At 37.0% G+C, this 23,754-nt stretch overlaps 1 protein-coding gene across 2 annotated transcripts; it reads left to right on the forward strand.

The window, feature by feature from the left end:
* Positions 1-6: 6 nt before the first annotated feature.
* On the forward strand, positions 7-16,412 carry OTUD6B (OTU deubiquitinase 6B). 2 transcript variants are annotated; one of them, XM_003999961.6, is made up of 7 exons: positions 7-236; positions 861-1,012; positions 3,690-3,770; positions 8,505-8,817; positions 10,630-10,691; positions 13,179-13,285; positions 14,082-16,412. In XM_003999961.6, exons 1-7 carry the CDS (start codon positions 155-157, stop codon positions 14,164-14,166), a joined length of 882 nt encoding a protein of 293 aa, XP_004000010.6. In that variant the 5' UTR covers positions 7-154; the 3' UTR covers positions 14,167-16,412. The 2 variants fall into 2 exon arrangements, with proteins under 2 accessions (XP_004000010.6, XP_044906077.1); XM_045050142.1 differs by lacking the exon at positions 7-236 and adding an exon at positions 6,401-6,538 and having other exon boundaries at positions 953-1,012.
* The last annotated feature ends 7,342 nt before the right edge of the window (positions 16,413-23,754 follow it).

A 23,754-nucleotide genomic window follows, 5' to 3' on the forward strand; every position in this document is an offset into this window, starting at 1 on the left:
CGGCCCAATGACTCTGCTTAGATCCGGTACCGCCTCGAAGGCGGGACTGGGTCCCAGCCGCGACCAATGGCACCCCGGGTGAGGGTGAGGGGTGGAAGGTGCCTGTTAGCTCGTGGTTCAGCTACCAGCGCGTGTGCTGGGCTACCTGGTCGTCATGGAGGCAATCTTGGCGGAAGAGCTTGTTGAGGAGGAGCAGCTAGTGAGAAGGCATCGCAAAGAGAAGAAGGAGCTGCAAGGTGACCAGGGGGTGGGAAGTCTCCCGGACCCAGGAAAGGGCGCGTGGCGGGTCGGTTCTGAGGAATCTTGAGAGGCTTCTGATCTGGCTCCTCCTAGACTTTCCCAAAGTAGCTAGTATCCTCTTCCCTCTTAATCCCCTATCCCGGTGGTCCCTTAATCCGTCAGATCTTCAGAAGCTTCCTTTTCTTAGATCCGCCACGTCTCGGCTTCCCCATGTCACCGCCTGGGTGCTGGTGTCTGAGAATACCTCCAAGCCGTGATGTTGGGCCCAGACTCTACCGCCCCCTCCCCTGTCTCCCTTTCCCGTTCCTGAACCTGTTACCGACACTTGGATCTAATGGATGCTCTTAAAATACCTCACCTCAATTTTGAGGACTCAAAAGGGATAGTTAAAAGATTTAAAACTTGAGTCATTTTTCTTTTTCCTTTTCCTATCACACTAAACAAACGTACAGTTTTGAGGATTTTCTTTTTGTCTCCATCTGAGCTCTTATCTGTAAATGTCTAATAACGCAGTTACTCTTCTATCATTATTTGTTTCCACCTTTCTCCCCTTATTGTCCCCATTTCTCATTTCCTCTCAATCCTGAATTGTTGACTTAATGATTTTGGTGGCTTTTCAGCCAGAATTCAGGGTATGAAGAATGCTGTTCCCAAGAATGACAAAAAGAGGAGGAAGCAACTCACCGAAGATGTTGCTAAGTTGGAAGCAGAAATGGAACAGAAACATAAAGAAGAACTGGAGCAACTGAAGCTGACTTCTAAGGAAAGTAAAGTATGTAAAGTAATGTTTCTCTTTGCCTGCAGCATTTGAAAGCCACTGCCCATCTCTAATATTAAACTGTTGACTATATGACATCGTACAATTAGAGGGAACGGAAGTCACAATCATGGGTCACCATTCATTAATATTTCTGTGACCAGGTTTACATGATAATGTGTTTTTGTAAGGGAGGTCAGCAAAAAAAGTATGCGTCAACCATTTACTTGCCCCATAGATGAAGAGATTGATAAAGTGGACTAGAGGAAGCTTCACCAAATGGAAGTTAGGACTTCTAGTCCCAGAATTGCCATTAAATAGTATTGTAACCTTGGTAAGGTTACTTAAACTTCCTGAGCATAAACTTCTCCACATATAATGTGATATAAATACTTCTGCTGCTTAAGCACGAGATTCTGTAAGAATCAAATGGGACAGCAAATATGAAATCATTTTTAGATTATAAAGTGCTTTATGAACAAGTTGTAATGAGTGAAAATTTACGTTTCTTGGGTAAATTGGAGCATACTGTCATTTTAACTAATACTTACTGTGGCTAATAGGTATTGTGTGCCAAGCACTTCAACATATTTGTATTATCTCATGTAATTTTTATAGTAACATACTAAGATATTATCCATGAAGTGGATGTAAAGAATCTCATTTTTTCAAGAGGGAAATAGACTCAGAGAGATTAAGAACTTACTTCTGAACAGCTCTTAAGTGCCAAAGCTAGAATTCAAAATCAGGATGGTCTTACTCCCAAGATGTGAATATTGAATTCTGTTACAACTTTGTATGGTGTGGTAGTTTATTGCATGAGTTTGGATACCAAGGATCACAGCCTCCATAACATTATTCCATTTTCGATAGTTAGAATGTTATGTCTGTGCAAAGTTTTATCTACCGTAATGTGGTTTTATTAAGTTTATTTTTGGTCTGTTCTTGACAGGGAAAACAACTTGTCTGTACTGATTAACAGTGGTCATTATATTAAACATATTCTCATTTTCTTTAGCCCTGTTAGCTAGTCATCAAGATCCTGGCCTTCTGTGCCTTAACATATTTTAATAAAAAAAATTTATTTATTTATTTATTTATTTTTGAGAGACAGTGAGACATAGTGAGAGTGGGGGAGGGGCAGAGAGAGAGGGAGACACAGGATCCGAAGCAGGCTCCAGGCTCTGAGCTATCAGCACAGAGCCGGACGCTGGGCTCGAACCCACAGACCATGAGATCATGACCTGAGCTGAAGTCGGACTCAAACCAACTGAACCACCCAGGCGCCTCTGTGTCTTAGCATATTTTATTCCCAAGTAACCTAGTATGATGCCCAGGTGTTTGTGTTGTCACAATCATGGTATTCCAATTATCTTCTCATTTGCAATTTTGAGCTTTCCTACGTTTCCAAGGACAAAAATGTTTGATTCTTAAGCTACATGTTGTTTGTTAAAATACAACCTCCCATTTTACTTTGACCTATTGTCTTTTTCATTGACTTAAGCTTGTTTTCTTTCTGAATGCTATATGAATTCTTATGTCATTGCTTTCCAGATGCTTTTCTGTTTCTTGCCTATTGTCAGCATGGCAGTTTGTAGATTTTAGCAGATTCCTCTGAAAAATATAACAATATTCATTTTATTAAAGTTGATGTAACTATTATTTGAAATCTTAACTTGGTTTTGATATTTTGATAATTTGGGAATAGCCTTGAAGAGTGCTGGCTCTATTGTTACTAGAGGTCTCCATATGCATTATGTATGTATCCTACTAAAAACTGGTTTAAGCTATAGTTGCAATAATAAAATGCTAGCTTCTAATCCCGATCGTTAAAAGTCTAGCATCTTCGGGGCGCCTGGGTGGCGCAGTCGGTTAAGCGTCCGACTTCAGCCAGGTCACGATCTTGCGGTCCGTGAGTTCGAGCCCCGCGTCGGGCTCTGGGCTGATGGCTCAGAGCCTGGAGCCTGTTTCCGATTCTGTGTCTCCCTCTCTCTCTGCCCCTCCCCCGTTCATGCTCTGTCTCTCTCCAAAAAATAAATAAACGTTGAAAAAAAAAATTTAAAAAAAAAAAAAAAGTCTAGCATCTTCTTTAGCAAACACATGATAGCCATTTGATGATTAAGATTGGTTGTGCTATCTGAACAATACCTTAACTTTTCTAACTATAGTTATCAGTTTGTAAATGGGAAAGGATAGAGAAAGCTCAATATGTTACTACGGTCAAGAAGCAGGATTCATCAGGTTCTGGCTAATTAAAATGGAGAATGGCCTTTCCTGCCACATTTGAGCTTATGAAGGCAGTAGTGAACTGAGCCAGTGCAGGACCTTATGTATCCTATAGGTACTGTCAACACTTAGAGAAGGGAAGGGTGGACTGCTGAATGAGTTGGCACATACAGAAAGTATTTGGGTTAGTATAGTAGTAATTGGAAGCAAGAAGGAAAAGCCTGCAGGGATGAGCATTATCTTTGGAGAGCTGTAAGAAAACCTTTTGGGAATCGGACGAATTCTCCCTTAAAAATAGAGAAAGGAGACACAACCATGTCTTGTAATAACGTATCTGGTAGTATTATTCAAATTTGAGTTGTGGGATTACATGCATTTGTGATTTTTTTCAATAATTTAATAGTCTAATACTTTGAATGATAAAAGTATTTTTCATTAATTCGTTAATGCTTTTTGTTTCCTTCAGATAGATTCTGTTGCTGTTAACATTTCAAACTTGGTTCTTGAGAATCAGCCACCTCGGATATCAAAAGCACAAAAGAGACGGGTATGAATGTCATGTCACCAAGTAATTAAGTTAGTGCTGTATGCTTATTACTCTCTTAGGTGTTGTGTAGGAAGGGAGTAGGAAAAAAAATGATGGAGTTCCTTGTCAAAGGACCTGAGCTAACATTTATTAGGCATTTGCTGTTTGCTAGGTACAATGCTAGGCTTGTTATAGATTATATGAAATCTCATTTACTCCTGATTATAATCCTGTGAAGTAGATTCTTAATCTCATTTTAAGAAAATAGGCCTAACCAGTATAAAATAACATGTTCCGTTTCTAGTTCTCTTAAGAGAGTGGGCATAGAAGGGGAGTGTGCAAAGAATATTTTTTACAAATATATTATCCCAGACTTAATAATTTAGAATCTACACAGTGTGGGCCCAGATGGTTCTGATGCACAATTTTGGTTAAAAACTATGGTACTAAGTGGTGAAACAAGGATTTGAATCTAGAAATTAAGCAAGATACACAGGTGTCCAAAATTCTGAGGTTTATGCAGGTACCTATGTAATGGTTAGCTGCAGTGGGAATTCAGAGAAGGAAAAGTTCATTGTGACAAGTGTTAAATGAGTTAGAATTTTAAGAAAATAGTTATTTAAAGAGGATATTTGAAGTACGATAAACAGCACACATGTGGGCATGAAATAATTCTGCATCATGGTGAGAGCTATAAGGAAACTGATTTGTTGGAAGTAGTGAGTTCATGAAATCAAAACTATGGGACTGAGATTAGATAAGTAAGGGCTGTTCACTTGGGAAAAGAAAAAGGGGTTTTAAAAACAGTCTGTTTAGTCTCTAGTATTGTTTTACTAACACTTGATATTTTATAGGATTTAAATACTTATTTTTAAGCTAACTTAGCGTTTTATAATTTAGTAGTACCCAGTTTAATTGGGCATGGTATTTGGTATCAGACTTTTGAAGGTTTTAATCCTACTTACTGTTGTGACTCTGGGTAAGATTCTCAACCTCTTTAAACCTCAGTTTCATATGTATAAAATGGGTGAAATAATACCTGCTTTGTAGAGTTATTGTAAGTATTAAGTAATGTACTGTTGCCAAAGCCCTAACACAGTGCCTGGAGAACTAGCGGGTCAGCCAATGATAGTATGTTTACTGTGTTCAGTCCTGCGTAGTGTGCCTCTTACAAATTCAACCCAAGACCAGTAGCTTGTTTTTTGTTGTTTGAAACTTGATTAAGTTGCAAATGGTCAAACATTTTCATGCTTATATAAGATTGTATTCTTGAGTAAATATTATGATTGTGAATTTCACAGAATCACGAAACTTAGATTTTATGGTATCTTGGAGGTTATCTGTTTTAACTCCCTACTTAAGATACATGTTCTCTTTGTGATAGCCTTATAGTTGTCATCTAGCTGCTACAGATCAAAAGCAAAGGGCAGAGCTTTTGCTTGGCAGTAGCATAACAAAATATTTATTGGGATTGCCTCTACGTAGTAATTGATACATCTTGGAGTAGCCTATTTAATTTTGGAAAACATAGGCCCCAACTCCTTCCTGTCTGTATCTAATCTTATTCATCCCCAGCTGGACCCCAGCTGGACCAAAACAAAAAATTAAACTCCCTTTTCTCAAACATTTTGTTACTTTTCTCCTAAAACAATGCATAGCTAAAATGCATACCTTTTCAACTATACCCTCAAAAAATTTAGTATCTTTTGTAGTCAGCTACTTAAATACTTGGCAGAGAAAACACCCTAGAAGTAATTCCCAAAGTTTTTTTTTTATTGCTTTGTTACATTAATAGTATTAATAAGATTCTGGAACTGAAAACACTTAAAAGTTTATATAAGAAAATGAAACTTGAACTTTTTTTTTTTTTTTTTTTTTTTTTTTAGACAAAGGCACCAAGGAATAAAAAGAATGGTGTTTGTCTTTGGGAGAGATACAACTCTCGTTTAGAAAAACATGACAAAAATTTATAAATATTTATTATTGGAGTATCGTAGGACAAATCTCTTATTTGTAATTGAGAAAAAAAGGGGAGTATTTTATTTAATTCAGCAGACTTGAATGGAAGAAGCTCTTTGGTATGCTGGAAAGAGCCCCAAGTAGAACTCAGGAGAACTGGGTTCCAAAAATAGGAAATTAGAGAGCCAGAATGAGTTCTAGTTCAATTTCTTCATTTTTCAAAATTGTCAGTGGCATACTGAAAGTTTGATGCCAACCCAGGACTGGTACCCAGCTCTAAGATTCCTCTTCAGAGTTGATTTTGCTGCATGACTTCATTGACAGGACTCTAGTTTTACTGACAATATATTTATGAAGTTAAGTGCTGTTTTCATCTTACATATATGCTTTTATTAGGTTTAATTGTTGCCATTCTGTCTCCAGCACTTGGGCTGTAGAAACCACAGTGCCTAGTGCCACTGGGAAACTATTAGTGGCTGGGAAAAGAATCCAGTGAATTTCCCACCTTGTGCCCTGGAAAGGAAACATAGTTACTGTGTAACATTAAAGTGGAGCTTGAGGACAAAAGTGAAATGCTTGGATTAGATTTTAGAAGCTTAAACGGTTTAGTATAAAATTCCACTCTTCCAGTAACTAGTACATAACATCATTAACTCCAGCTCCCATCTGCTCCAACTTTTATTCTGATTTAGGTGCCTGGATAGAAGGAGCGCTCTGTGTTGTCCTTGGTCCCACTCTGCTTCTAAACCAGCTGTATGGCCTTTGGAAATCTTTCTGCGTGCTGTTTCCTCAGAGGAAAATGAGGGGTTTTGGATTAGATGATATCCAAGGTGCTTATCCTCCCTCTCCCCTCTGAAAATGTTTTTTAGACTTTCATAAAGTAACAGTGCCATCTTGTGTTTTAAGATTTTTATGCCGCTGTGATGCACAGTTGTAGGTATGCAGTGAAATAAATTTGTTCATGTTATTTCTGGCATGGTTGGATTTGGGTGGAATAAACTTAAACTTAATATTTCATTAGGAAGATAATACTGCTTTTGATTCAGGTAACTTACAAATCACTTTAGGTTCTAGTATGGCACCTACCAGGCAAGTAGTTCAAATGTGTGACAGTAAGTTACATTGAAATTTGCCTTTCCATTAATTTTTCTGCCCCAAGGAAGAATGAGAGCTAGGGACATGACAGTCTTTACCTTTTCTTACTTTTTCTTGATTTTTATTCTTTTAAATTGAAAAGCAGTCATGACCGGCATATAAATGAAGCGTATTCATGGTAGAGAATTAGATGCAGAAAAGCATGCATGTGTGCACACACACAAAACAAAACTTATTTTGTAAACAAAAATGAGACTCTTAAATACAGAGAACAAACTGATGGTTGCTAGAGGGGAGGTAGATGGGGAATGGGCATGGGGGGCAAACAAATTATTTTGTAATTGTACCATCCAGAGAAAAGCACTATGAATATTTTGTGTATATTTTTCTAATTTTTAACTATGTATGTGTAGATTTAGTATATATTAGCTATATACATATCTTTTCTTAGCTCTTGACATGTTTCTGTGGTACCCTAGCTATATGAACTGTGTTCAGCTATGAAACAGTGCTTTCTGGCTTTGATCCTTGCTAGTCCAACTGTCAGGATTTCTTTCTTTCCCCCCAGCCTTCCCACTCTACTTCTCATCCATCCTTCATGTCATAGATCTCATGCCCCACCCATACCTAATCCTTGCATATGTTGCCATGGGAAGAACTCTTCTGACATTTGAATAAGGAAAGCAAGTTGCAGAATATAATGTGATACCATTTTTGTTAAAGTATTTTTTCTATACTTTGAGTACATCAATATTTGTTAAAGCGCTTAGGAAAAAAAATCTAGAAAGATACACACCTGACTTCTACAGCAGGCACTGAAATTGGCATTGGTCATTAGAGGAACTTTTGTCTATCATGATACTTTAATTTTTTATAAGAATGTTTTTATCGTTTCAGTTAAGTGTGTGTGTTTGTGTGTGTGTGTGTGTACGTACACATGCACTGTTTTTTTCTTTAGGCTAGATAAATAGAATTCCCCTACCCTTCTAAAGTCTTTGGCATATTAATACTGCACAGGTGATTTAGCATGCTAATGCCTCAGTAGTGGAGTGATAAGTTAAAAAGCTTGGATTAGCTTGGCATAAATATGATAATGATGTTGCTTTAAGGCCTAGCACAACACAGTATTAAGGCAGTACTTTGAAATCAGTAACTAAAGCTTTTAGAAACGTATTTAAAAAAATTTTTTTTTTTAATGTTCATTTATTTTTGAAAGAGAGAGACAGAGACAGAGACGGAGTGCAAGTGGGGGAGGGGCAGAGAGAGAGAGGGAGACACAGAATCCTAAACAGGCTTCAGGCTCTGAGCTGTCAACACAGAGCCCGATGCGGAGCTTGAACTCATGAACCGTGAGATCATGACCTGAGCCAAAGTCAGATGCTTAACCAACTGAGCCACCCAGGCACCTCTCATGTAGTTTTTAAGTAGACTTTAAAGAAAAATTTGAAGGTTTTTTTTTTTTTTTTTTTTGTCCTGGTATAGAGCTCGGTGCTGGGTACATGCAGATGAGAAAGATAGTTGCCCTTAAAGGAGTTCCCAGTATAGAAAATTCTACAAGTGATGAGATCATCAATATGATAATGCTTGTGGGAGAAGGGACAAAAATGGCAAAAGTCTTGAGGGTCTTACATTTCTATCCCCTTAATAAATGTAAAATAGTCCTCATTATTGTGAATTAACTTTCCTATATTCTCCTCCTAGGACAAAAAAGCTGCATTGGAAAAGGAGCGGGAAGAAAGGATAGCTGAAGCTGAAATTGAGAACTTATCTGGAGCCAGACACTTAGAAAGTGAAAAACTTGCTCAAATATTGGCAGCAAGACAGTTGGAAATTAAACAGATTCCATCTGATGGCCACTGTATGTATAGAGCCATTGAAGATCAACTCAAAGAACAGAAATGCCCTTTGACTGTGGCTGCCTTGAGAAGTCAAACTGCTGAATATATAAAAGGCCATGTGGAAGACTTTCTGCCATTTTTAACAAACCCTAATACGGGAGATATGTATACTCTAGGTAATTTATTTTTCTTTACTATGTCTTGTTGCTGCTGTTAAATAAAGTGATTCCTGGCATTGAGAAGAAGAAAAACCTATTATAGTTCTTATGGAGGAAAAAGTCTCAAAATTTAGGCAGAATTGTTTTTTATATTATAATAGATACTAGTATATTGTTTAAGGCAAAAGTGGAATAGGATTCATTATTATTACTGAGAAAATTATGTTTCTGAGTTCACATGTCACAAAGTAGGCATAGAGGGAGGTATGCTTTGACTAGTCTGTGGAAGTATAGGGTCCAAAGACCATAAGCAGAGAATGATCGGAAAACCAAATCCTTTTATCCTATACTTGGGGAAATTCAATTTTACTTTCAATAAGCCACAATACTTAGGCAAAATTTGACTCTGCAAAACCAAAAACAAATGAGTTAATAACCTGCCTTATTATTCTAATACCTTTGACAATTAAGATAGAATATTTATGGGGAGGTAAAAAAAAGAAAAAAGAAAAACTAGCCAGTAAAGGAGAGAGCAGGTGAAAATCTGAAAGAGTGTTGGGGAGAGTCAGAGATATAATAGAGGAAAGTTTGTCCTTAAGAGAAGATTGCAGGTGTGGCAGTATCCATTGGCAAGTCAAATAACCAGGAGGGGCAGGAGAAGGGATGGTTAAGGTTGACTTTGCTTTAATGGAGTCCCTGACTCTGCTAGTTGCAGGGCAGTGGAAAAGAGTTGGCAACTCAGCATGCTGAATTTTAAAAAAAGACAAAAGACTTAATTTCTTATTCATTTAGTCAATATTTATTGAAGGCCACTATGTGCCAGGGACTTTTCTAGGCACTTCTAGGACCCTGAGTGCTGGGAATATAGCAATGAATGAGGCAAACACACAGGACATACTTTTCTGTACATGTCCATAATTTTTTTCCTTTCCTCTAAACAGGAAGGGTATTAGTTTCCCATTTTTAACTTTCTGTATAAGGTGTGTATGCTCAAGATGTGCCATTAAACTGCACTTAGGTCCTACTCTCATGACTAGTCCAGGAAGTCCTTTCTTTGGCTAGAACTGATACTGAAGCAAATAAGGTAAATGCTTTAAAAATAACAAATAGAGGCACTGTTTGATGCTACTGCTGGCAAAGGAGTTTCAACTCCTTTCTAGTTTTACCCTGATTCTCTTTTCACATCTTTTTTTTTTTTTTTAATGTTTATTTTTGAGAGAGAGAGACAGAGCGTGAGCTGGGGAAAGGCAGAGAGAGAGAGGGAGACACAAAATCTGAAGCAGACTCTAAGCTCTGAGCTGTCAGCACTGAGGCTGATGCAAGGCTCAAACTCACAGACCGTGAGCTCATGACCTAAGCCAAAGTTGGATGCTTAACCGACTGAGCCACCCAGGTGCCCCTCTTCTCACATCTCTTGTGGGGTCTTACAGTGGACCCAATTTAAGGCTGCAGTGTTTTAGTTCAGTGTATTTTTTCAGATGCAGGTTTGGATTTTAAAATACATGTCAAAATATTGAGTATGGTGGCAGTTTTGAGGGTTGCTTAGCTAAAGAGAGAAGAATAGGCTTGCTATGTAATTAAGGTCCCTAGGCCTCAGCGTGAGGGAGAGAAACAGAAATGAATTGCTTTCCTCTCAGATGGAGAGGTGGTGGAAAGTTGGAGCGAGTTAAGTTTGGATCTGGGAATTGGATTAAATTCTAGAGAGTGCAGGTAGAGAAAGGAGTAGGTTTACAACTTGAGTAATGATCAGGAATTGTGGGAGCTATAAAAGGGATCTGGTAACATGAGTTATGAAAATTATTAAGTGCTATATTCTCATTTTTTCTACAGAAGAGTTTAGGAAGTACTGTGATGATATCGTCAACACAGCTGCATGGGGAGGTCAGCTTGAGGTAAGTTTGTAATTATTCATAGTATTTGTGGATTGTTAAATTATTTCTAAATCCCATATCAGATGTATTTTTCAGATGATCCCACTTTCTCTTTGAGTATCCCTTTTTGTTACGTATTTGCCGTTTCTCTACTCATGAAGCATTGAAATGGGGAATTAACATTCTTAGGCCGTTAAGTATGTATCTTTGGGAAGTAAAGCACTATTTCATTTTAAATAGCCCAGTGGTTGATTTGTGGGTTGGTAAGGCTAATGTTACTCTTGGGTGTTTCCATTTGTGATGCTGCTCCTGGCAATATATTTGATTTTCTGGACTTATGAAAGTGATGATTTTATTCAAGTACAGTAAGATTTAGCCTAGTGGCTCAGCTGATGAAAATCACTATTATCAAGTAAAGAGAAAACCGTATTTTTATGTGAAATTATGGGTCAGATCCTGCCACAGTACATCATAATTGGAATTCCAGTTGATACTGACTTCAGAGCAGTATCTGATGCATCAAAATTCACACGTAGGAAGACAGTATGTTCAGCCACTTGTAGGGAACTCATCAGGATTTTTTTAAAGCTTTATCTTACTTTAACTTTGTTTTATTAAAACAGAATAAACATCTAATAGTTCCAAGTGGTGATAAGGCAGCCTGGGGTATTCAAAAGTCAGGGGATAGGAGAGAAAGTCCTAGGTTTGGGTCCTGGCTTTCCTTCTACCTTTCAGTTTTGTGACCTGCGGGGAGTCAGCCATGTTTCCTGAGCTCGAGTGTCCTAATTGAATAGGGATAATAAAACCCCTGTGTGTACTTGGTAGGTCATTTGTGGACATTAAATAAGACAAGTATTGTATGCATAGAACTTTGTAAGCTAACGTGCCAGATGGATGAATCTAGCAGTAGACTTAATATTGTGTAGTGGTAATTAGTCACCTTGAATGGTTTGTGGATCTGAGTATTTCACTTCAAGAACTATACTTTTTGGAGAAATGACCTGAATGCTTCTTTAACGTCTTTTTCTCAGTAAGTCTGTATTTGTACCTCTTCTGAGCCACCAGAGGGAACTGTGTCCATTCGTTTTGTATGCCTCTCCTGGGTCTCTGAAACTCAGGAAATTGTCATAGTAGCTTTGTGACTACATTAGGAGTAAAGGTGCTTGAACTTTCTTGAGGAGCACAAATTAATAGAACTACAGACCTAAGCAAGTCTTTTTAAAGAGAGAAAAAAAACTTTACAACATCTTTTGAAGGACATTTACTCAAAAATTTTTGGTCTATGAATTCATTTGACATAGGAATTGCTGTTTTTACAATGGGGTAAATTTAAATTATTCAAGAGAAATTCTTTATATGATTTTTAAAGACTTCGAAGAGATGTTAAGATTTCCAGAGCTTGCTTCACACTCTCCATTCTGTGCTGGCTTTTAAAAATGTAATTTCAGGTATAAGAAAAAAATACCTCAAAGGAATATTTTATGAGGTAGAGTGTGGGATTAAGTTTGCTACTGTGCAGTACAGAATTTCCATATATTTGAAGAAATTTCTTACCCTTCTTTTACAACATCCTAAAAGGACCATGTTCCAGACAAAATGTTCTTATAATTGGGCAAATACATAGATGTGAGGGCACTAAGATTGAGGACTGTTGAATGATTAATTTATGAACTTGGGCTCCAGAGTCAGACTTCTCAGTTCAGTTGCAGGTCACTTTATTTCTTTACGCTTGACTTTGGGCAGGCATCTTGACCACTCGCTTTAGACTCTAGGTCTTTACCTATCCCATAGGATATTGTCAGGATTGAATGAGTTAATATACATAAAATGCTTAGTGTTCCTGGTCATAGTAGGTCTAAACAGTGTTACTACCAATATTTATTATTAACTATTACTCATCTGCCTTTAAACTCTGTTTTTATAATGTATGGTATGAAATTAACATTGTGTATTAATCATGTGGAAAATCCATGAAAGGACAGTACAATTCACATACATAACTTAGCTACTCATGCCTTGAATATTATGGAACAGTGGTTTTCAGCACTAGTACATTAGAATCATCTGAAAGCTTTTAGAAGAATAAACCTCCTAATATTTCCTGTTCTTTCTCTCCTTCTCCCAGCCCCTCCCAAATTGTAATTGATTTGATCTGGTGCCTGAGTGATAGTATTTTTAAAAACTGGCAGTTTTCAAGCAGTATTCAAAAGTAGAGGGACTAATATAATGAACCTTTACTTCATTAACTATGGTATTGCTATTTCTAAAAAGCTGTTGTGTAGCCAGGGCTTGAAATTTCTGCGTTTGATTTAATAAATATTACATTTGTTTTTTCAACAAATCGTATTAAATGTCTACTCTGTGGCAGGCAGGCTCTTGGTGTATAGTGAGGAACAGAGTAGATCTCTGTTGGATGATGGTTGCCCTATTTATGCATACTCAGTAGTTTATGACTTGAGTAAGATTTACCTTTTTATTTTCCTTACTAATACATTTTCTTTCCTATAGCTAAGAGCCTTGTCTCATATTTTACAAACACCAATAGAGATAATACAGGCAGATTCTCCTCCTATTGTGGTTGGTGAAGAATATCAAAAAAACCCATTAATACTTGTGTAAGTACCTGGAAATTTCTACTGTTACATTTTTCATAGTTAAGACAAAAAGAATTATTCAAAGATGTTAGGTTGTATATGTTGATTAATTAGAAAAAATATGTCTTCGGTTGCATTAATTACGCTTATTTTATGTTAAAGGCAATTATAAAATTAGAAAGCATTGTCAGTCAATATGTGATTTAGATAATTGTTTAAACTTCTAGTGGTTTATTCTTGTCTATGAGTTAAGAATAAAATCATTTCTAAAGATTACAGATTTTAGGATTAGTTTTCATACTGTCTTAGTGTGACATTAATAATGCTAAGTTTCAACAAGAACAAAAGCGGAAATATATTCATGTTGCCTAATTGGTTATTCCTTAGAGAGTTTTTCTTCGTATTGTCAAAGTATTTTACATGATTGAGAATTCTTTTTTGAAACACAGCATGGAGAGTTTGCTGTTGGCTTTAGTGTTGTTTATTAGCCAGACTACCAAGGTAATCATTAATGGCTTAGATTTAGGTAAAAATTTAAGGTTATTGAGTACTCAGCATCTCAGTAATTTTCCTTTGCCCCCTAATGATTGTGTTTTCCCTGACTTAAACTCAGCAGACAGAGTTATTGAACCAGATTTTACTGACTGCTGAAGCTTTTCAAATGGCTTTGAACTTTTAAGTAATATGTCAATGAAGTCTTTGAATGATACCCCTGTGGAGTGATTCATTGAGTGTTTGGTTTTATATACATAATAAACATTTATATACAATGAATTACTTTAGTCTAAACTACTCATTTCTCCTTTTCTCATTTCAGATATATGAGACATGCATACGGCTTAGGAGAACATTACAATTCTGTTACACAGTTGGTGAACACAGCTACTGAAAATTGCAGCTAGTTTACAAAATGTTACACAATTATGTTTTAGTACAGTGTGCCGATCTGAGTCTTCTTACAAGTGCTGGATTGTTCTGACATTACTGAAAAACACAACTACCTTAAATCAGTTTTATGGCAAAGCTACTAACAGATTTTTTTTTAAAGTATGCCAGAGATAAACTTTAACCAGTGTTCCCTTTGTGGTATTTAAAAACACTTGTGAGTCGTTGTGGAATATATCATTTACAGACCAAGATAGTACCTATTTGCTGATATTTTTACTAATATAGGGTCTTGAACATTCTGTTATGCGTTGAAATAAATTTGATTTTTCTCCTTATTACTAAAAGCTTTCAGTAACCATTTTAACTTTCTTGAAGAAATGAAATGACTTGGTCATTGCAAAAATGTGGTAAAGGTGACAGCAAATCTAATTAATGCTTATAAATGTATCTGATTTCAGTAACCCTGGTACTTGATGGAATTAATACTATGAAGCTTTTTATATAACCCCATCAAAGTGCAGCTAAAAAGCTTGCTTTAATAACTAAAAATTTTAAAATATTTATTCACATGGGAATCAGTTAAGTGTAAGAAATGAGAAATTTAAAGGTAAATAGGTGTTCCTATCAGATCAGACCTCTAAAGAAGTACCATCATGTTTTCTTACAGTTTTCTAGTGTCTTTTATTTTTTTATTCTATTTTTTTATTTTTTAAGTAATCTCTCCACCCAACATGGGGACTTGAACACATGACCCCACAATAAGTAAAGAGTTGCCTGCTCTATCAAGTGAACCAGCCAGAAGCTCCAGTACCATCATTTCTTGATCATATTCAAAACTGCAAATTTTTATATTCTTCGTTATGTTTTCCTCGTCACCACTTAGCTGCTTTGCTTTCCTTGTGGTCTTTTCCACTCATAAATAGTTTGTGGCCTCTCATTTTTTTTTTTTTTAACTTGTACACACTGAAGGAGTAGCAATGTAAAAGGGTCCAAGGCCAACTTTACTTCAAATTCTCCTCACTTTCAATTTGTCTTACCAGACCTCTGTTTTTGTTTCATTCTCCAGGATTAGAAGAAAGTTAGTTAGCCTACATTTATTTCAGATATGTGAGAATGTTTATGTTACATATAGGGATCAAGTTGAAAGCCACTGTTTGGGAGCTAAGACTGAATAGTAAAATCAGTATACAATACTTTCTGATATGAATGATTTATCTGGCTCAGATTTCACATTATTCTTAACACTATTCTAAGAAGATAGTATCTGTATGTAGAAACATGTCTCGCTGATAATTTGTTATGTAACTAAGTATTAATGAAAATGAAACTTTTGGTTTCATCTGTTTTTCCCAAATTAGGAGTAAATACTAAGATTTAGCATCAAATTTATAATATTTCAATTTTTGCTCCATGAGCGCAACTAATTTTTGTAAGTAAATATTGGGTTTTATGATATTAAAACCAGTTGTTAGTCTCACATGCCCACCTGATGACAATGTGGGAAGCTGGTAGGGACTGTGGTCAGCTATAGCAAGTACTGCACGAAGGTGTTCTAGCTCAAATGATGAAAAACTGTTCTGTTTGCCTAACAAAGTATATTCTGAAGGCTGACTGTTTTGTAATCCTTGATCTGAAATTGTTTGGGTCTGAAATTATGAAAGAATTAAATTATAAAATGGTAAATGGCTGACCTTTTTTTATGAAATCATCTGTTACTTTAAAATCAAAAGATAAGCATTAAGTAATAAAAAAAGTATCATAAACCTAGTTAGTACAGATGCCATCTATATTTAAAATAACTTCCTCGTAATTATTTTTTCTTGATAAGATGAATGGAACCTTCTTGATTATAGGTTTATTTTTATTATTTTTTATTTTTAAATGGGCAGATATTGTTATGAGTAAGATTTGTGTGGTCAGCTTCTGTTCTTCCATAAAACTTCAAATAAAAATCATTTTAGCTGTAACCAAAAACTGAAGTCTTTAAAAAATGGCAGATGTAATTTAAAAACAGTATATACTAATTTAGTTTGCTGTATGATTATGGTCTAATGGAAGTTTCATAAGCTCTCTTTTCTCTTAATTCAGAAAAGTATATGTCAGAGTTTTGGAATATGTCTTTAGCCAAGAATTTTATCCACTTACATGTTTACAAACTTATATAAAGCAAAAAAGAATGTATGTAACTATAGTGAGCAATATAGTTTTGCTCATGTTATCTGATGTTTGCCAAAAGAAGAATAAAAGATGAATTAAATCATTTGTTCGTTCAAATTGTTATTCTTAAACAATTTTACAATTTAGAAATAGGGAAAATCCTCTTTGTTTTAGAATTTTATCCTGGCTTTATTTTGTCCTTATATATAATTGAGAATAATACAATCCCTAATTCTTGCTTTAAGGGTTTTGGAATAAATATATAAACATAGCACTATGTCTCAGACAAAATAGAGGAAGATAAGGAGATAGGCATTTAAGCCATGGCTCTTAGAAATCAGGTTGAAGCTTAAAACCTTTTAGAATAATGAAGGTTATTTAGGGTAAATGAAATTGAAGAATATTCTAAGACTCATGGGTGTTGAAGAAGGAAATTTGCACAAACTAATGCTGGTACAGGATTGTTAATGTATTGTTTTGGTCCAGGTGTCATGAACTAGCTGAAGGAGCAGATCTGTTGTGTTTCTGAGAATTTAATTGGTAATTTCATCATATTTTTACTGTTATTGAACAAATGAGTGTGATTTTTTCTTCCTTTCCATATGTTTTCACATACTGTTTCTTCTTTCCTGTCTTAGATCTTCTTTAAAACCATTTTCCATCTTGCAGAAAAAATATAACTCAAAGGGTTTTGATTTTTTTTTTTTTTTAAAGCCAAGTTGTAGGAATTATCATTTCTTGTTCACCACCCTTCCTACTTGAAGGCCTTTGAGCTGCCATTGGGAGTTGAGAACTTCACCCAACCTATTTCACCTAGCTTACTGTCCTGGTCTCCATTTCATCAGCACCAACTCCCACCTGGCCGGGGCTGGGCACCCCAGTTCATACATGTTGGTTTCTAGTAACCACACACTAGTAATTAGTATTATTTGTATTTAGTTTATTATTATTGTTATTATTATTTTCCTTTAGTCTGTAAGTGCTTAGAAACAAGAACTTGTTGACTCACTAAATTATCTAGCACACTGCCTGGCCTATATAGTAAGTGCTTATTAATAAATGTTGACAGTCATAAGATCAATTGAGAGGATAAGATTGGACTCTTTAAGGAGTTGTCATTAGGTTAATGGACCATTAAGAGTACAGAGAGGTATTGACTTAGTATTGTGTCTGCTCACAAAAGGGCTGCTTTCTAATTTTCCTAACCCCTTGGATAAATCCTTAAGTCTTTAGGTCAATTTAAGGGAGGAATAGAACCCAAGAGAGCTTTTCTTTTTTCTTCTGACACTGTTTTGTTTTGTTTTTGCCTTCATGTATCAATCTACAGAATATAAAGATTCTTTATAAGTATACAGACCAAGAAACTATTAAGAACTTTGTTAATATATTGGCCAGGAAGAAGTTTGTAGTTGTCTTCTTTCAGTAGAATAAGGATGATGATTAGTGTAACTTACTGAATCAGATTACAGCTCTCTGCTGAAACTATCAATGCTCTGAACAGAGATGACTTCCAGTCTTCCTGCTGATTTTTCTTCTCCATGTTACCCTTACCTTGACAAAAGGAAACCCCTGTTTACTGTTTATTTACTGTTTATAATCTTAAGCAATACAGTATCAACCTGAGGACTAGTAAGAACCCAGTGTAGGAGTTTGCTGAGCAAAAATAAGAATCTAGTTTTAAAGAATAAACTGCTGTTTTTGAATCAGATATTTTCTCCTCTGAAATGCGAAGGGCATTCTACACCTATCTCAGAGTTTGTCAACAATGACACTACAGACATTTTAAGCTGGATAACTGTCATGAGGGCTGCCCTGTGCATTATAAGACACTTAGCATTGCTGGCTTCTAGCAACCAAGTGCCGGTGGTACTCTTCCCCGCACCCCCCACCCCCGGAGGTGTGAGGAAGGAAAATGTCTCCCAACATTTTCAATGTCTCCCTGGGGACAAAATCACCCCTAAATGAGAACCACTTACTATATCATAAGTTGTACTGCTAATGAGGTTGGCAAGTTTTAAGGAAAACCATTTAGAATAAAAATGGGGCACATTAGAGCTATTCGTCTGTTTTTTGTAACTTTGTCAACTGCCTAAAGCTAGACTTTACATGAACCCCCTTTGAAAAGCTCAATGGACCTTCTTTTTTCCCTTCTATTTTCAGACTGTATCCTGACCCAGTGAGATGTGTTTATTTGACTTTTGAGACCACTGGTGGTAGTCAGGATAGACTAAGTCTGTGGTAACAACTCAAAAATCTTGGTGGCTTGTTCGGCAAAGGAGTGTTTCTTGTGTGTGCTATGTTTTTGCCAGTCGGCTGGGAGCTGTGCTCCATGTCTGTATACTCTGGGACCCAAGCTGTCACCATCTTAAACTTTTCTAGGAGAGAGCATTCTGGAGAGTTTCACTCCAACAAATAAATTCTGTGGTTCAGAAGGAACAGTCTGGTTTCCATTCGTTGACTTCAATTCTTCATACAGCCTCACCCAAACAGGAAAGTACCCAGAGGCATAGCCCTGCCATGCATGTGTCCTTAAGACAGCTGAAATAATTGGTGAACATCATTAAGGATTTTCACATGTACTGGAGAGACTGGAATTTGGAATCAGACCTAGATTTAAGTCTTGACTGGCACTTAACTAACTTTTCAAACTGTGCATAAATTGGGGTGCCTGGACGGCTCATTAGGTTAAGTGTCTGACTCTTGCTTTCCACTCAGGTCATGTTATCTCAGTTCGTGAGTTCAAGCCCTGCTTCGGGCTCTGCGCCGACAGTGCGGAACCTGCTTGGGATTCTGTCTCCCTCTCTCTCAGCCCCTCCCCCACTTACTCTCCATCTCTCTCTCGAATAAAAATAAACTTTAAAAACAAGCGTATAAATTTAACTTTTCAGAACACCAGTTTGCTTGTTCTAAAATAGGAATAATAACATTTACCTAGTAGAACAATAAAATATGAAAGTTTAGACAACACATCTTGCATTTTAGCATATGCTCATAGCATAATTTATGGTAAATAAAAATAATGGTTATTTTGCTGTGGTGTGTGTGTGGGGGGAGAGGAGGGATGTTTTTGCTAGTATGTCACCAGAAAGGGAGGCAGACATGATAGAAAGGCTGTTGATTTCTTTTGGGAAAGTGGGATTGGGATTGTCGAGGTGGTTCACAAAGCAGAGCCTGGAGATGCTAGAAGGAGGGGGAGTTTCACTGTTGCCCCTGGTATTCAGCATGGAGGAATTTTCAGTAGCTTGTAGGCCATTATGACACGTAGGAAGCACTGAGATGGTAAAGTGAAAATTCTCATAGTATTTGTTTAGCTTCCTGTTATCTCAAAGGTTGACATTTATATTCTGTTTGGAATTGAGCTGTCAAGATTCTTGATCAGAATAGAATTTTTCAGGCTTGGCTGGGATATTCTTAACTGATTTTTTAAATGATATTGGTGAATTAATGTGAATTAAGGAAACACCTTTAGTAAGCTCCACAAAGAACGCCCACAACTGTCTGGGTTTAATCTCCACCACTGCACTGAAACTGCTTCTAGAAGCGGTGCCAGTGATCACCTTCCTGTTCTTATGTCCTCCTGGAAATTTCTGCTGCATTTAACACTGTAGACCACTCACTCCTTGAAATTCTCTCTTGCTGTTCACCACACTACTCTGCTGGTTCCTCCTCCTCAGCTCTGTTCTTGCTGCCCCTGTTCCCTTGACTGTCTTTCAGGATGTTCTCCTTGACTCCTTTTCTCTTGCTCCACCAGACTTCCGAACTGGTGGGCTGAATGTGACCCAAGAGGTATTTTGTTTGACCTATGCAGCGATGTAAAGAAAATTAGAAAGTGAATTAGTTGATAGTATTTACAAACTGGGAGATTTCACTTAATTAAGATCCATATTTCCACTTCTCAAAAAAATCAAAACTGTCAACACGGGGCCAGGTTTTCCTCATGGCAGCACTCAGCATGCATGTTGTTCGTCCACCACCACCCCCAGCTGGTCTGTGAAAATAAATTTCATGTCTCCGTCAAGAATGCCTCGGTCTCACTTTTGCACTGCTGGTGGGAATGCGCTCTGGTGCAGCCACTCTGGAAAACAGTATGGAGATTCCTCAAAAAATTAAAAATAGAACTACCCTATGATCCAGCAATTGCACTATTAGTTATTTATCCAAAGGATACAAAAATGCTGATTTGAAGGGGTACATGCACCCCAATGTTTATAGCAGCAACGGCCAAATTATGGAAAGAACCCAAATGTCCATCAACCGATGAATGGATAAAGAAGATGTGGTATAGGGGTGCCTGGGTGGCTCAGTTGGTTAAGCGGCCGACTTCGGCTCAGGTCATGATCTCGTGGTCTGTGAGTTCGAGCCCCGCGTCAGGCTCTGTGCTGACTGCTCAGAGCCTGGAGCCTGTTTCGGATTCTGTGTCTCCCTCTCTCTGACCCTCCCCCGTTCATGTTCTGTCTCTCTCTGTCTCCAAAATAAATAAACGTTAAAACAAATTAAAAAAAAAAAAAAAGAAGATGTGGTATATACATACAATGGAGTATTACTTGGCAATCAAGAAGAATGAAATCTTGCCATTTGTGACAATGTAGATGGAACTAGAATGTATTGTGTTAAGTGAAATAAGCCAGAGAAAGACATGATTTCACCCATATGGGGAATGTAAGAAACAAGACAGATGAACACGGGGGAAGGGAAGGAAAAATAAGATAAAAATAGAGCGAGGCAAACTATAAGAGACTCTTAAATACAGAGAACAAATTGCTGGAGGCGTGCTGGGTGGGGGGATGGGCTAAATGGAAGATGGGCATCAAACAGGGCACTTGTTGGGATGAACACTGGGTGTTACATGTAAGTGATGAATCACTAAATTCTACACCTGAAACCATTACTACACTATATGCTAACTAACTTGGATTTAAATAAAATTTAAAAAATAATATACGTGTGTGTATATATATAGATACAAGAATGCCTTGTTCTCAAGTCAAAATCTGGCTTGGTATTATAACATCCCACTTAGATTCCCCTTTTTGTTCTTTAATTCTATCTTTAGATTTTATAAATGTTTAGCTATCTTTATCTTACTGGGCTTGGTTTCATCTTATTGTTCTCTTTCCTAATCCTTTGTTTTCTACTTTTAATGGTTACTTCTTTCTGTTTTCTAATGTATTTGAGTTTTGGTAGAAACTTCCAAAATATATGTATATGTGTATTTGTATGTGGGTGTTTAAGTAGAATCTAAGAGTTTCATCTAGCCTAGTAATCAAATGCTGATGTATAAGCTGATACCATTTGGAAAATAAAATTTTGTATAAGATGATGAATTTTTTATAAAGCAAACTCACTGTAAATAAATTTATTTATATTCCTTTTTTACCAGAGGGGTTTAAAATGTCCTTTTATGAAATTATGGTGGGAGGAAAGAGAACTTTTAAAAATGACTTTACTTGGCAAAATTAAGAATTGATAACTGAATTTCATACAAATGTTTGCTGTGTTAAAGCCTGTGAACCACCAATGTTTCTAACCTCATGGATAAAGAAGAGGACAGCGCAGTGCAGGTCACGGTAGAGAGACCGGTCTTTGGAACAGTAGGCTTATATTCGCACCATATATCAGTCCCAAGAATGGTACGTGCACACCTGAGATTTCCCAAAAGGTGGAGATCTTGACTTAAAATGTACCACAGGGTCACTTGGGTGGCTCAATCGGTTAAGCGTCCCGACTTCGGCTCAGGTCATGATCTCATGGTTCATGAGTCCGAGCCCTGAGCTGAGCTTTGTGCTGTAGAGCTCAGAGCCTGCTTTATGTTCTATTTACCTCTCTCTCTGCCCCTCTCCCACTCACGCTCTCTCTCTCTCTCTCGAAAGTAAATAAATTTAAAACAATTTTTTAAATAAATTTAAAATTACAAATTTAAAATAAATAAAAATTTAAAATAAATAAATAAATAAATAATAAATAATTTTAAATAAATGAATAAAAAATTAAAAATGTACCAGAAAAACCACAACTACCTTTTACTGAGTATTTACTATATATGCGCTAAATGCTTTACATAAGTGGGCTTATTTAGCCCTCACAGAAGGCCGGGTTGATATTCTCATCCCTGTACTAGACATAATGGGAATGAAACTTGAAGAGCTTGGGAGCGAGCAACTTGCTAAGCCACACTGCCAGTGAGTGGTAAGGCTGACCTCAGAAGGCAGGCTTCTGAGAATCCAAAACCCTTGAAATCAAAACTTCCATTTCCATATTTAAAAAGAAAATGAACGAAGACAGAGGCAATGCCCTTTTTTATTACAGGACAGAAGACTTCTACACTAGGATTCTAGTACATGAAGCATCTGCTCATGTTTGAAAACTTTCATCCCAAGTTTCAGACCATGTTTTCATCACGAGATAAGATTGCCAAAACAAATCAAGTAAGCATGTTGTTTTCTGCCATAACCTGTTTGCTGAACTCCTGTTTTTAATGCATTTTTGCAGCTTTGAAAATCCTTTAATTTGTCATAGGGGCCCGTGTCATAGGATTGAGCCAGATTCTTTTGTGTTTTAGGTGTTATCAATGTATTAATGTAATTACTGAGTGTTTTAAAGTCCTTTAGATTCTAGGATGCTACATATTTTAGCATTCCTACAGCACTGTATACTTCCAAAGTATTTTATAATCATTAGTTAGATGTTTCCCATACAGTCTCAGTGGGATAGATTGGTATTCTTTCTTGTTATTTTACTGATGAGGGCAGAGATAAAGCCAGTTTGACTGACGTGAAGTTTACAAGTCACTTGCTCCATCTAGATTAACATTCAGTTTAAGGTTCCTCATCTTGCGTTGAGTTCACAGGAGGAGGCTGTCTCAAAAAATTGGTGATTTTTCAATTTGCCTGCAAACAGACTGGTTTCTGGTTGTGGGAAACTCTGGATGCCAACATCCCATGGGGCCAACCCACACAGCAGAACTCACAGCTCTTTTAGCTGGGTGTTTCTACGGAACACGTTTAGATGCAGGTCAAAACTCAGGTCTGAAATGGTAAACCCCATCTCCTTTACTCTATTTCTCTTTGTAGATTTAAAAAACATTTTTTAATGTTTATTTCATTTTTTTTTTTTTGAGAGAGAGAGCATGAGCAGGGGAGGGGCAGAGAGAGAGGGAGGCACAGAATCCAAAGCAGGCTCTAAGCTCTGAGCTGTCAGCACAGAGCCTTACATGGGGCTCGAACCCACGAACTGTGAGATCATGACCTGAGCAGAAGTCAGATATTCAACCGACTGAGCCACTCAGGCTCCCCTCTTCGTAGATTTTTAATGCCTTCAGAAACTGGGCTTGTGCCACAGCCTCACCCTGCCAAATACTACCCAACTCTCATTGCCCCATTTCATACCCTAAGTTGTGGTTCACCCCATCTAATGTACCTACGAGATCACATTCTAGCGGCAATCTT

This window comes from Felis catus, chromosome F2 (genome assembly GCF_018350175.1).
Source record: "Felis catus isolate Fca126 chromosome F2, F.catus_Fca126_mat1.0, whole genome shotgun sequence".
Lineage (NCBI taxonomy): Eukaryota > Metazoa > Chordata > Mammalia > Carnivora > Felidae > Felis > Felis catus.

Coding starts and splice junctions, on each gene's coding strand:
- OTUD6B (XM_003999961.6), top strand. CDS start 155: ATGGAGGCAATCTTGGCGGAAGAGCTTGTTGAGGAGGAGCAGCTAGTG. Junction 3,771..8,504: donor CAAAAGCACAAAAGAGACGG/GTATGAATGTCA, acceptor TTCTCCTCCTAG/GACAAAAAAGCTGCATTGGA. Junction 13,286..14,081: donor AAAAACCCATTAATACTTGT/GTAAGTACCTGG, acceptor TTCTCATTTCAG/ATATATGAGACATGCATACG.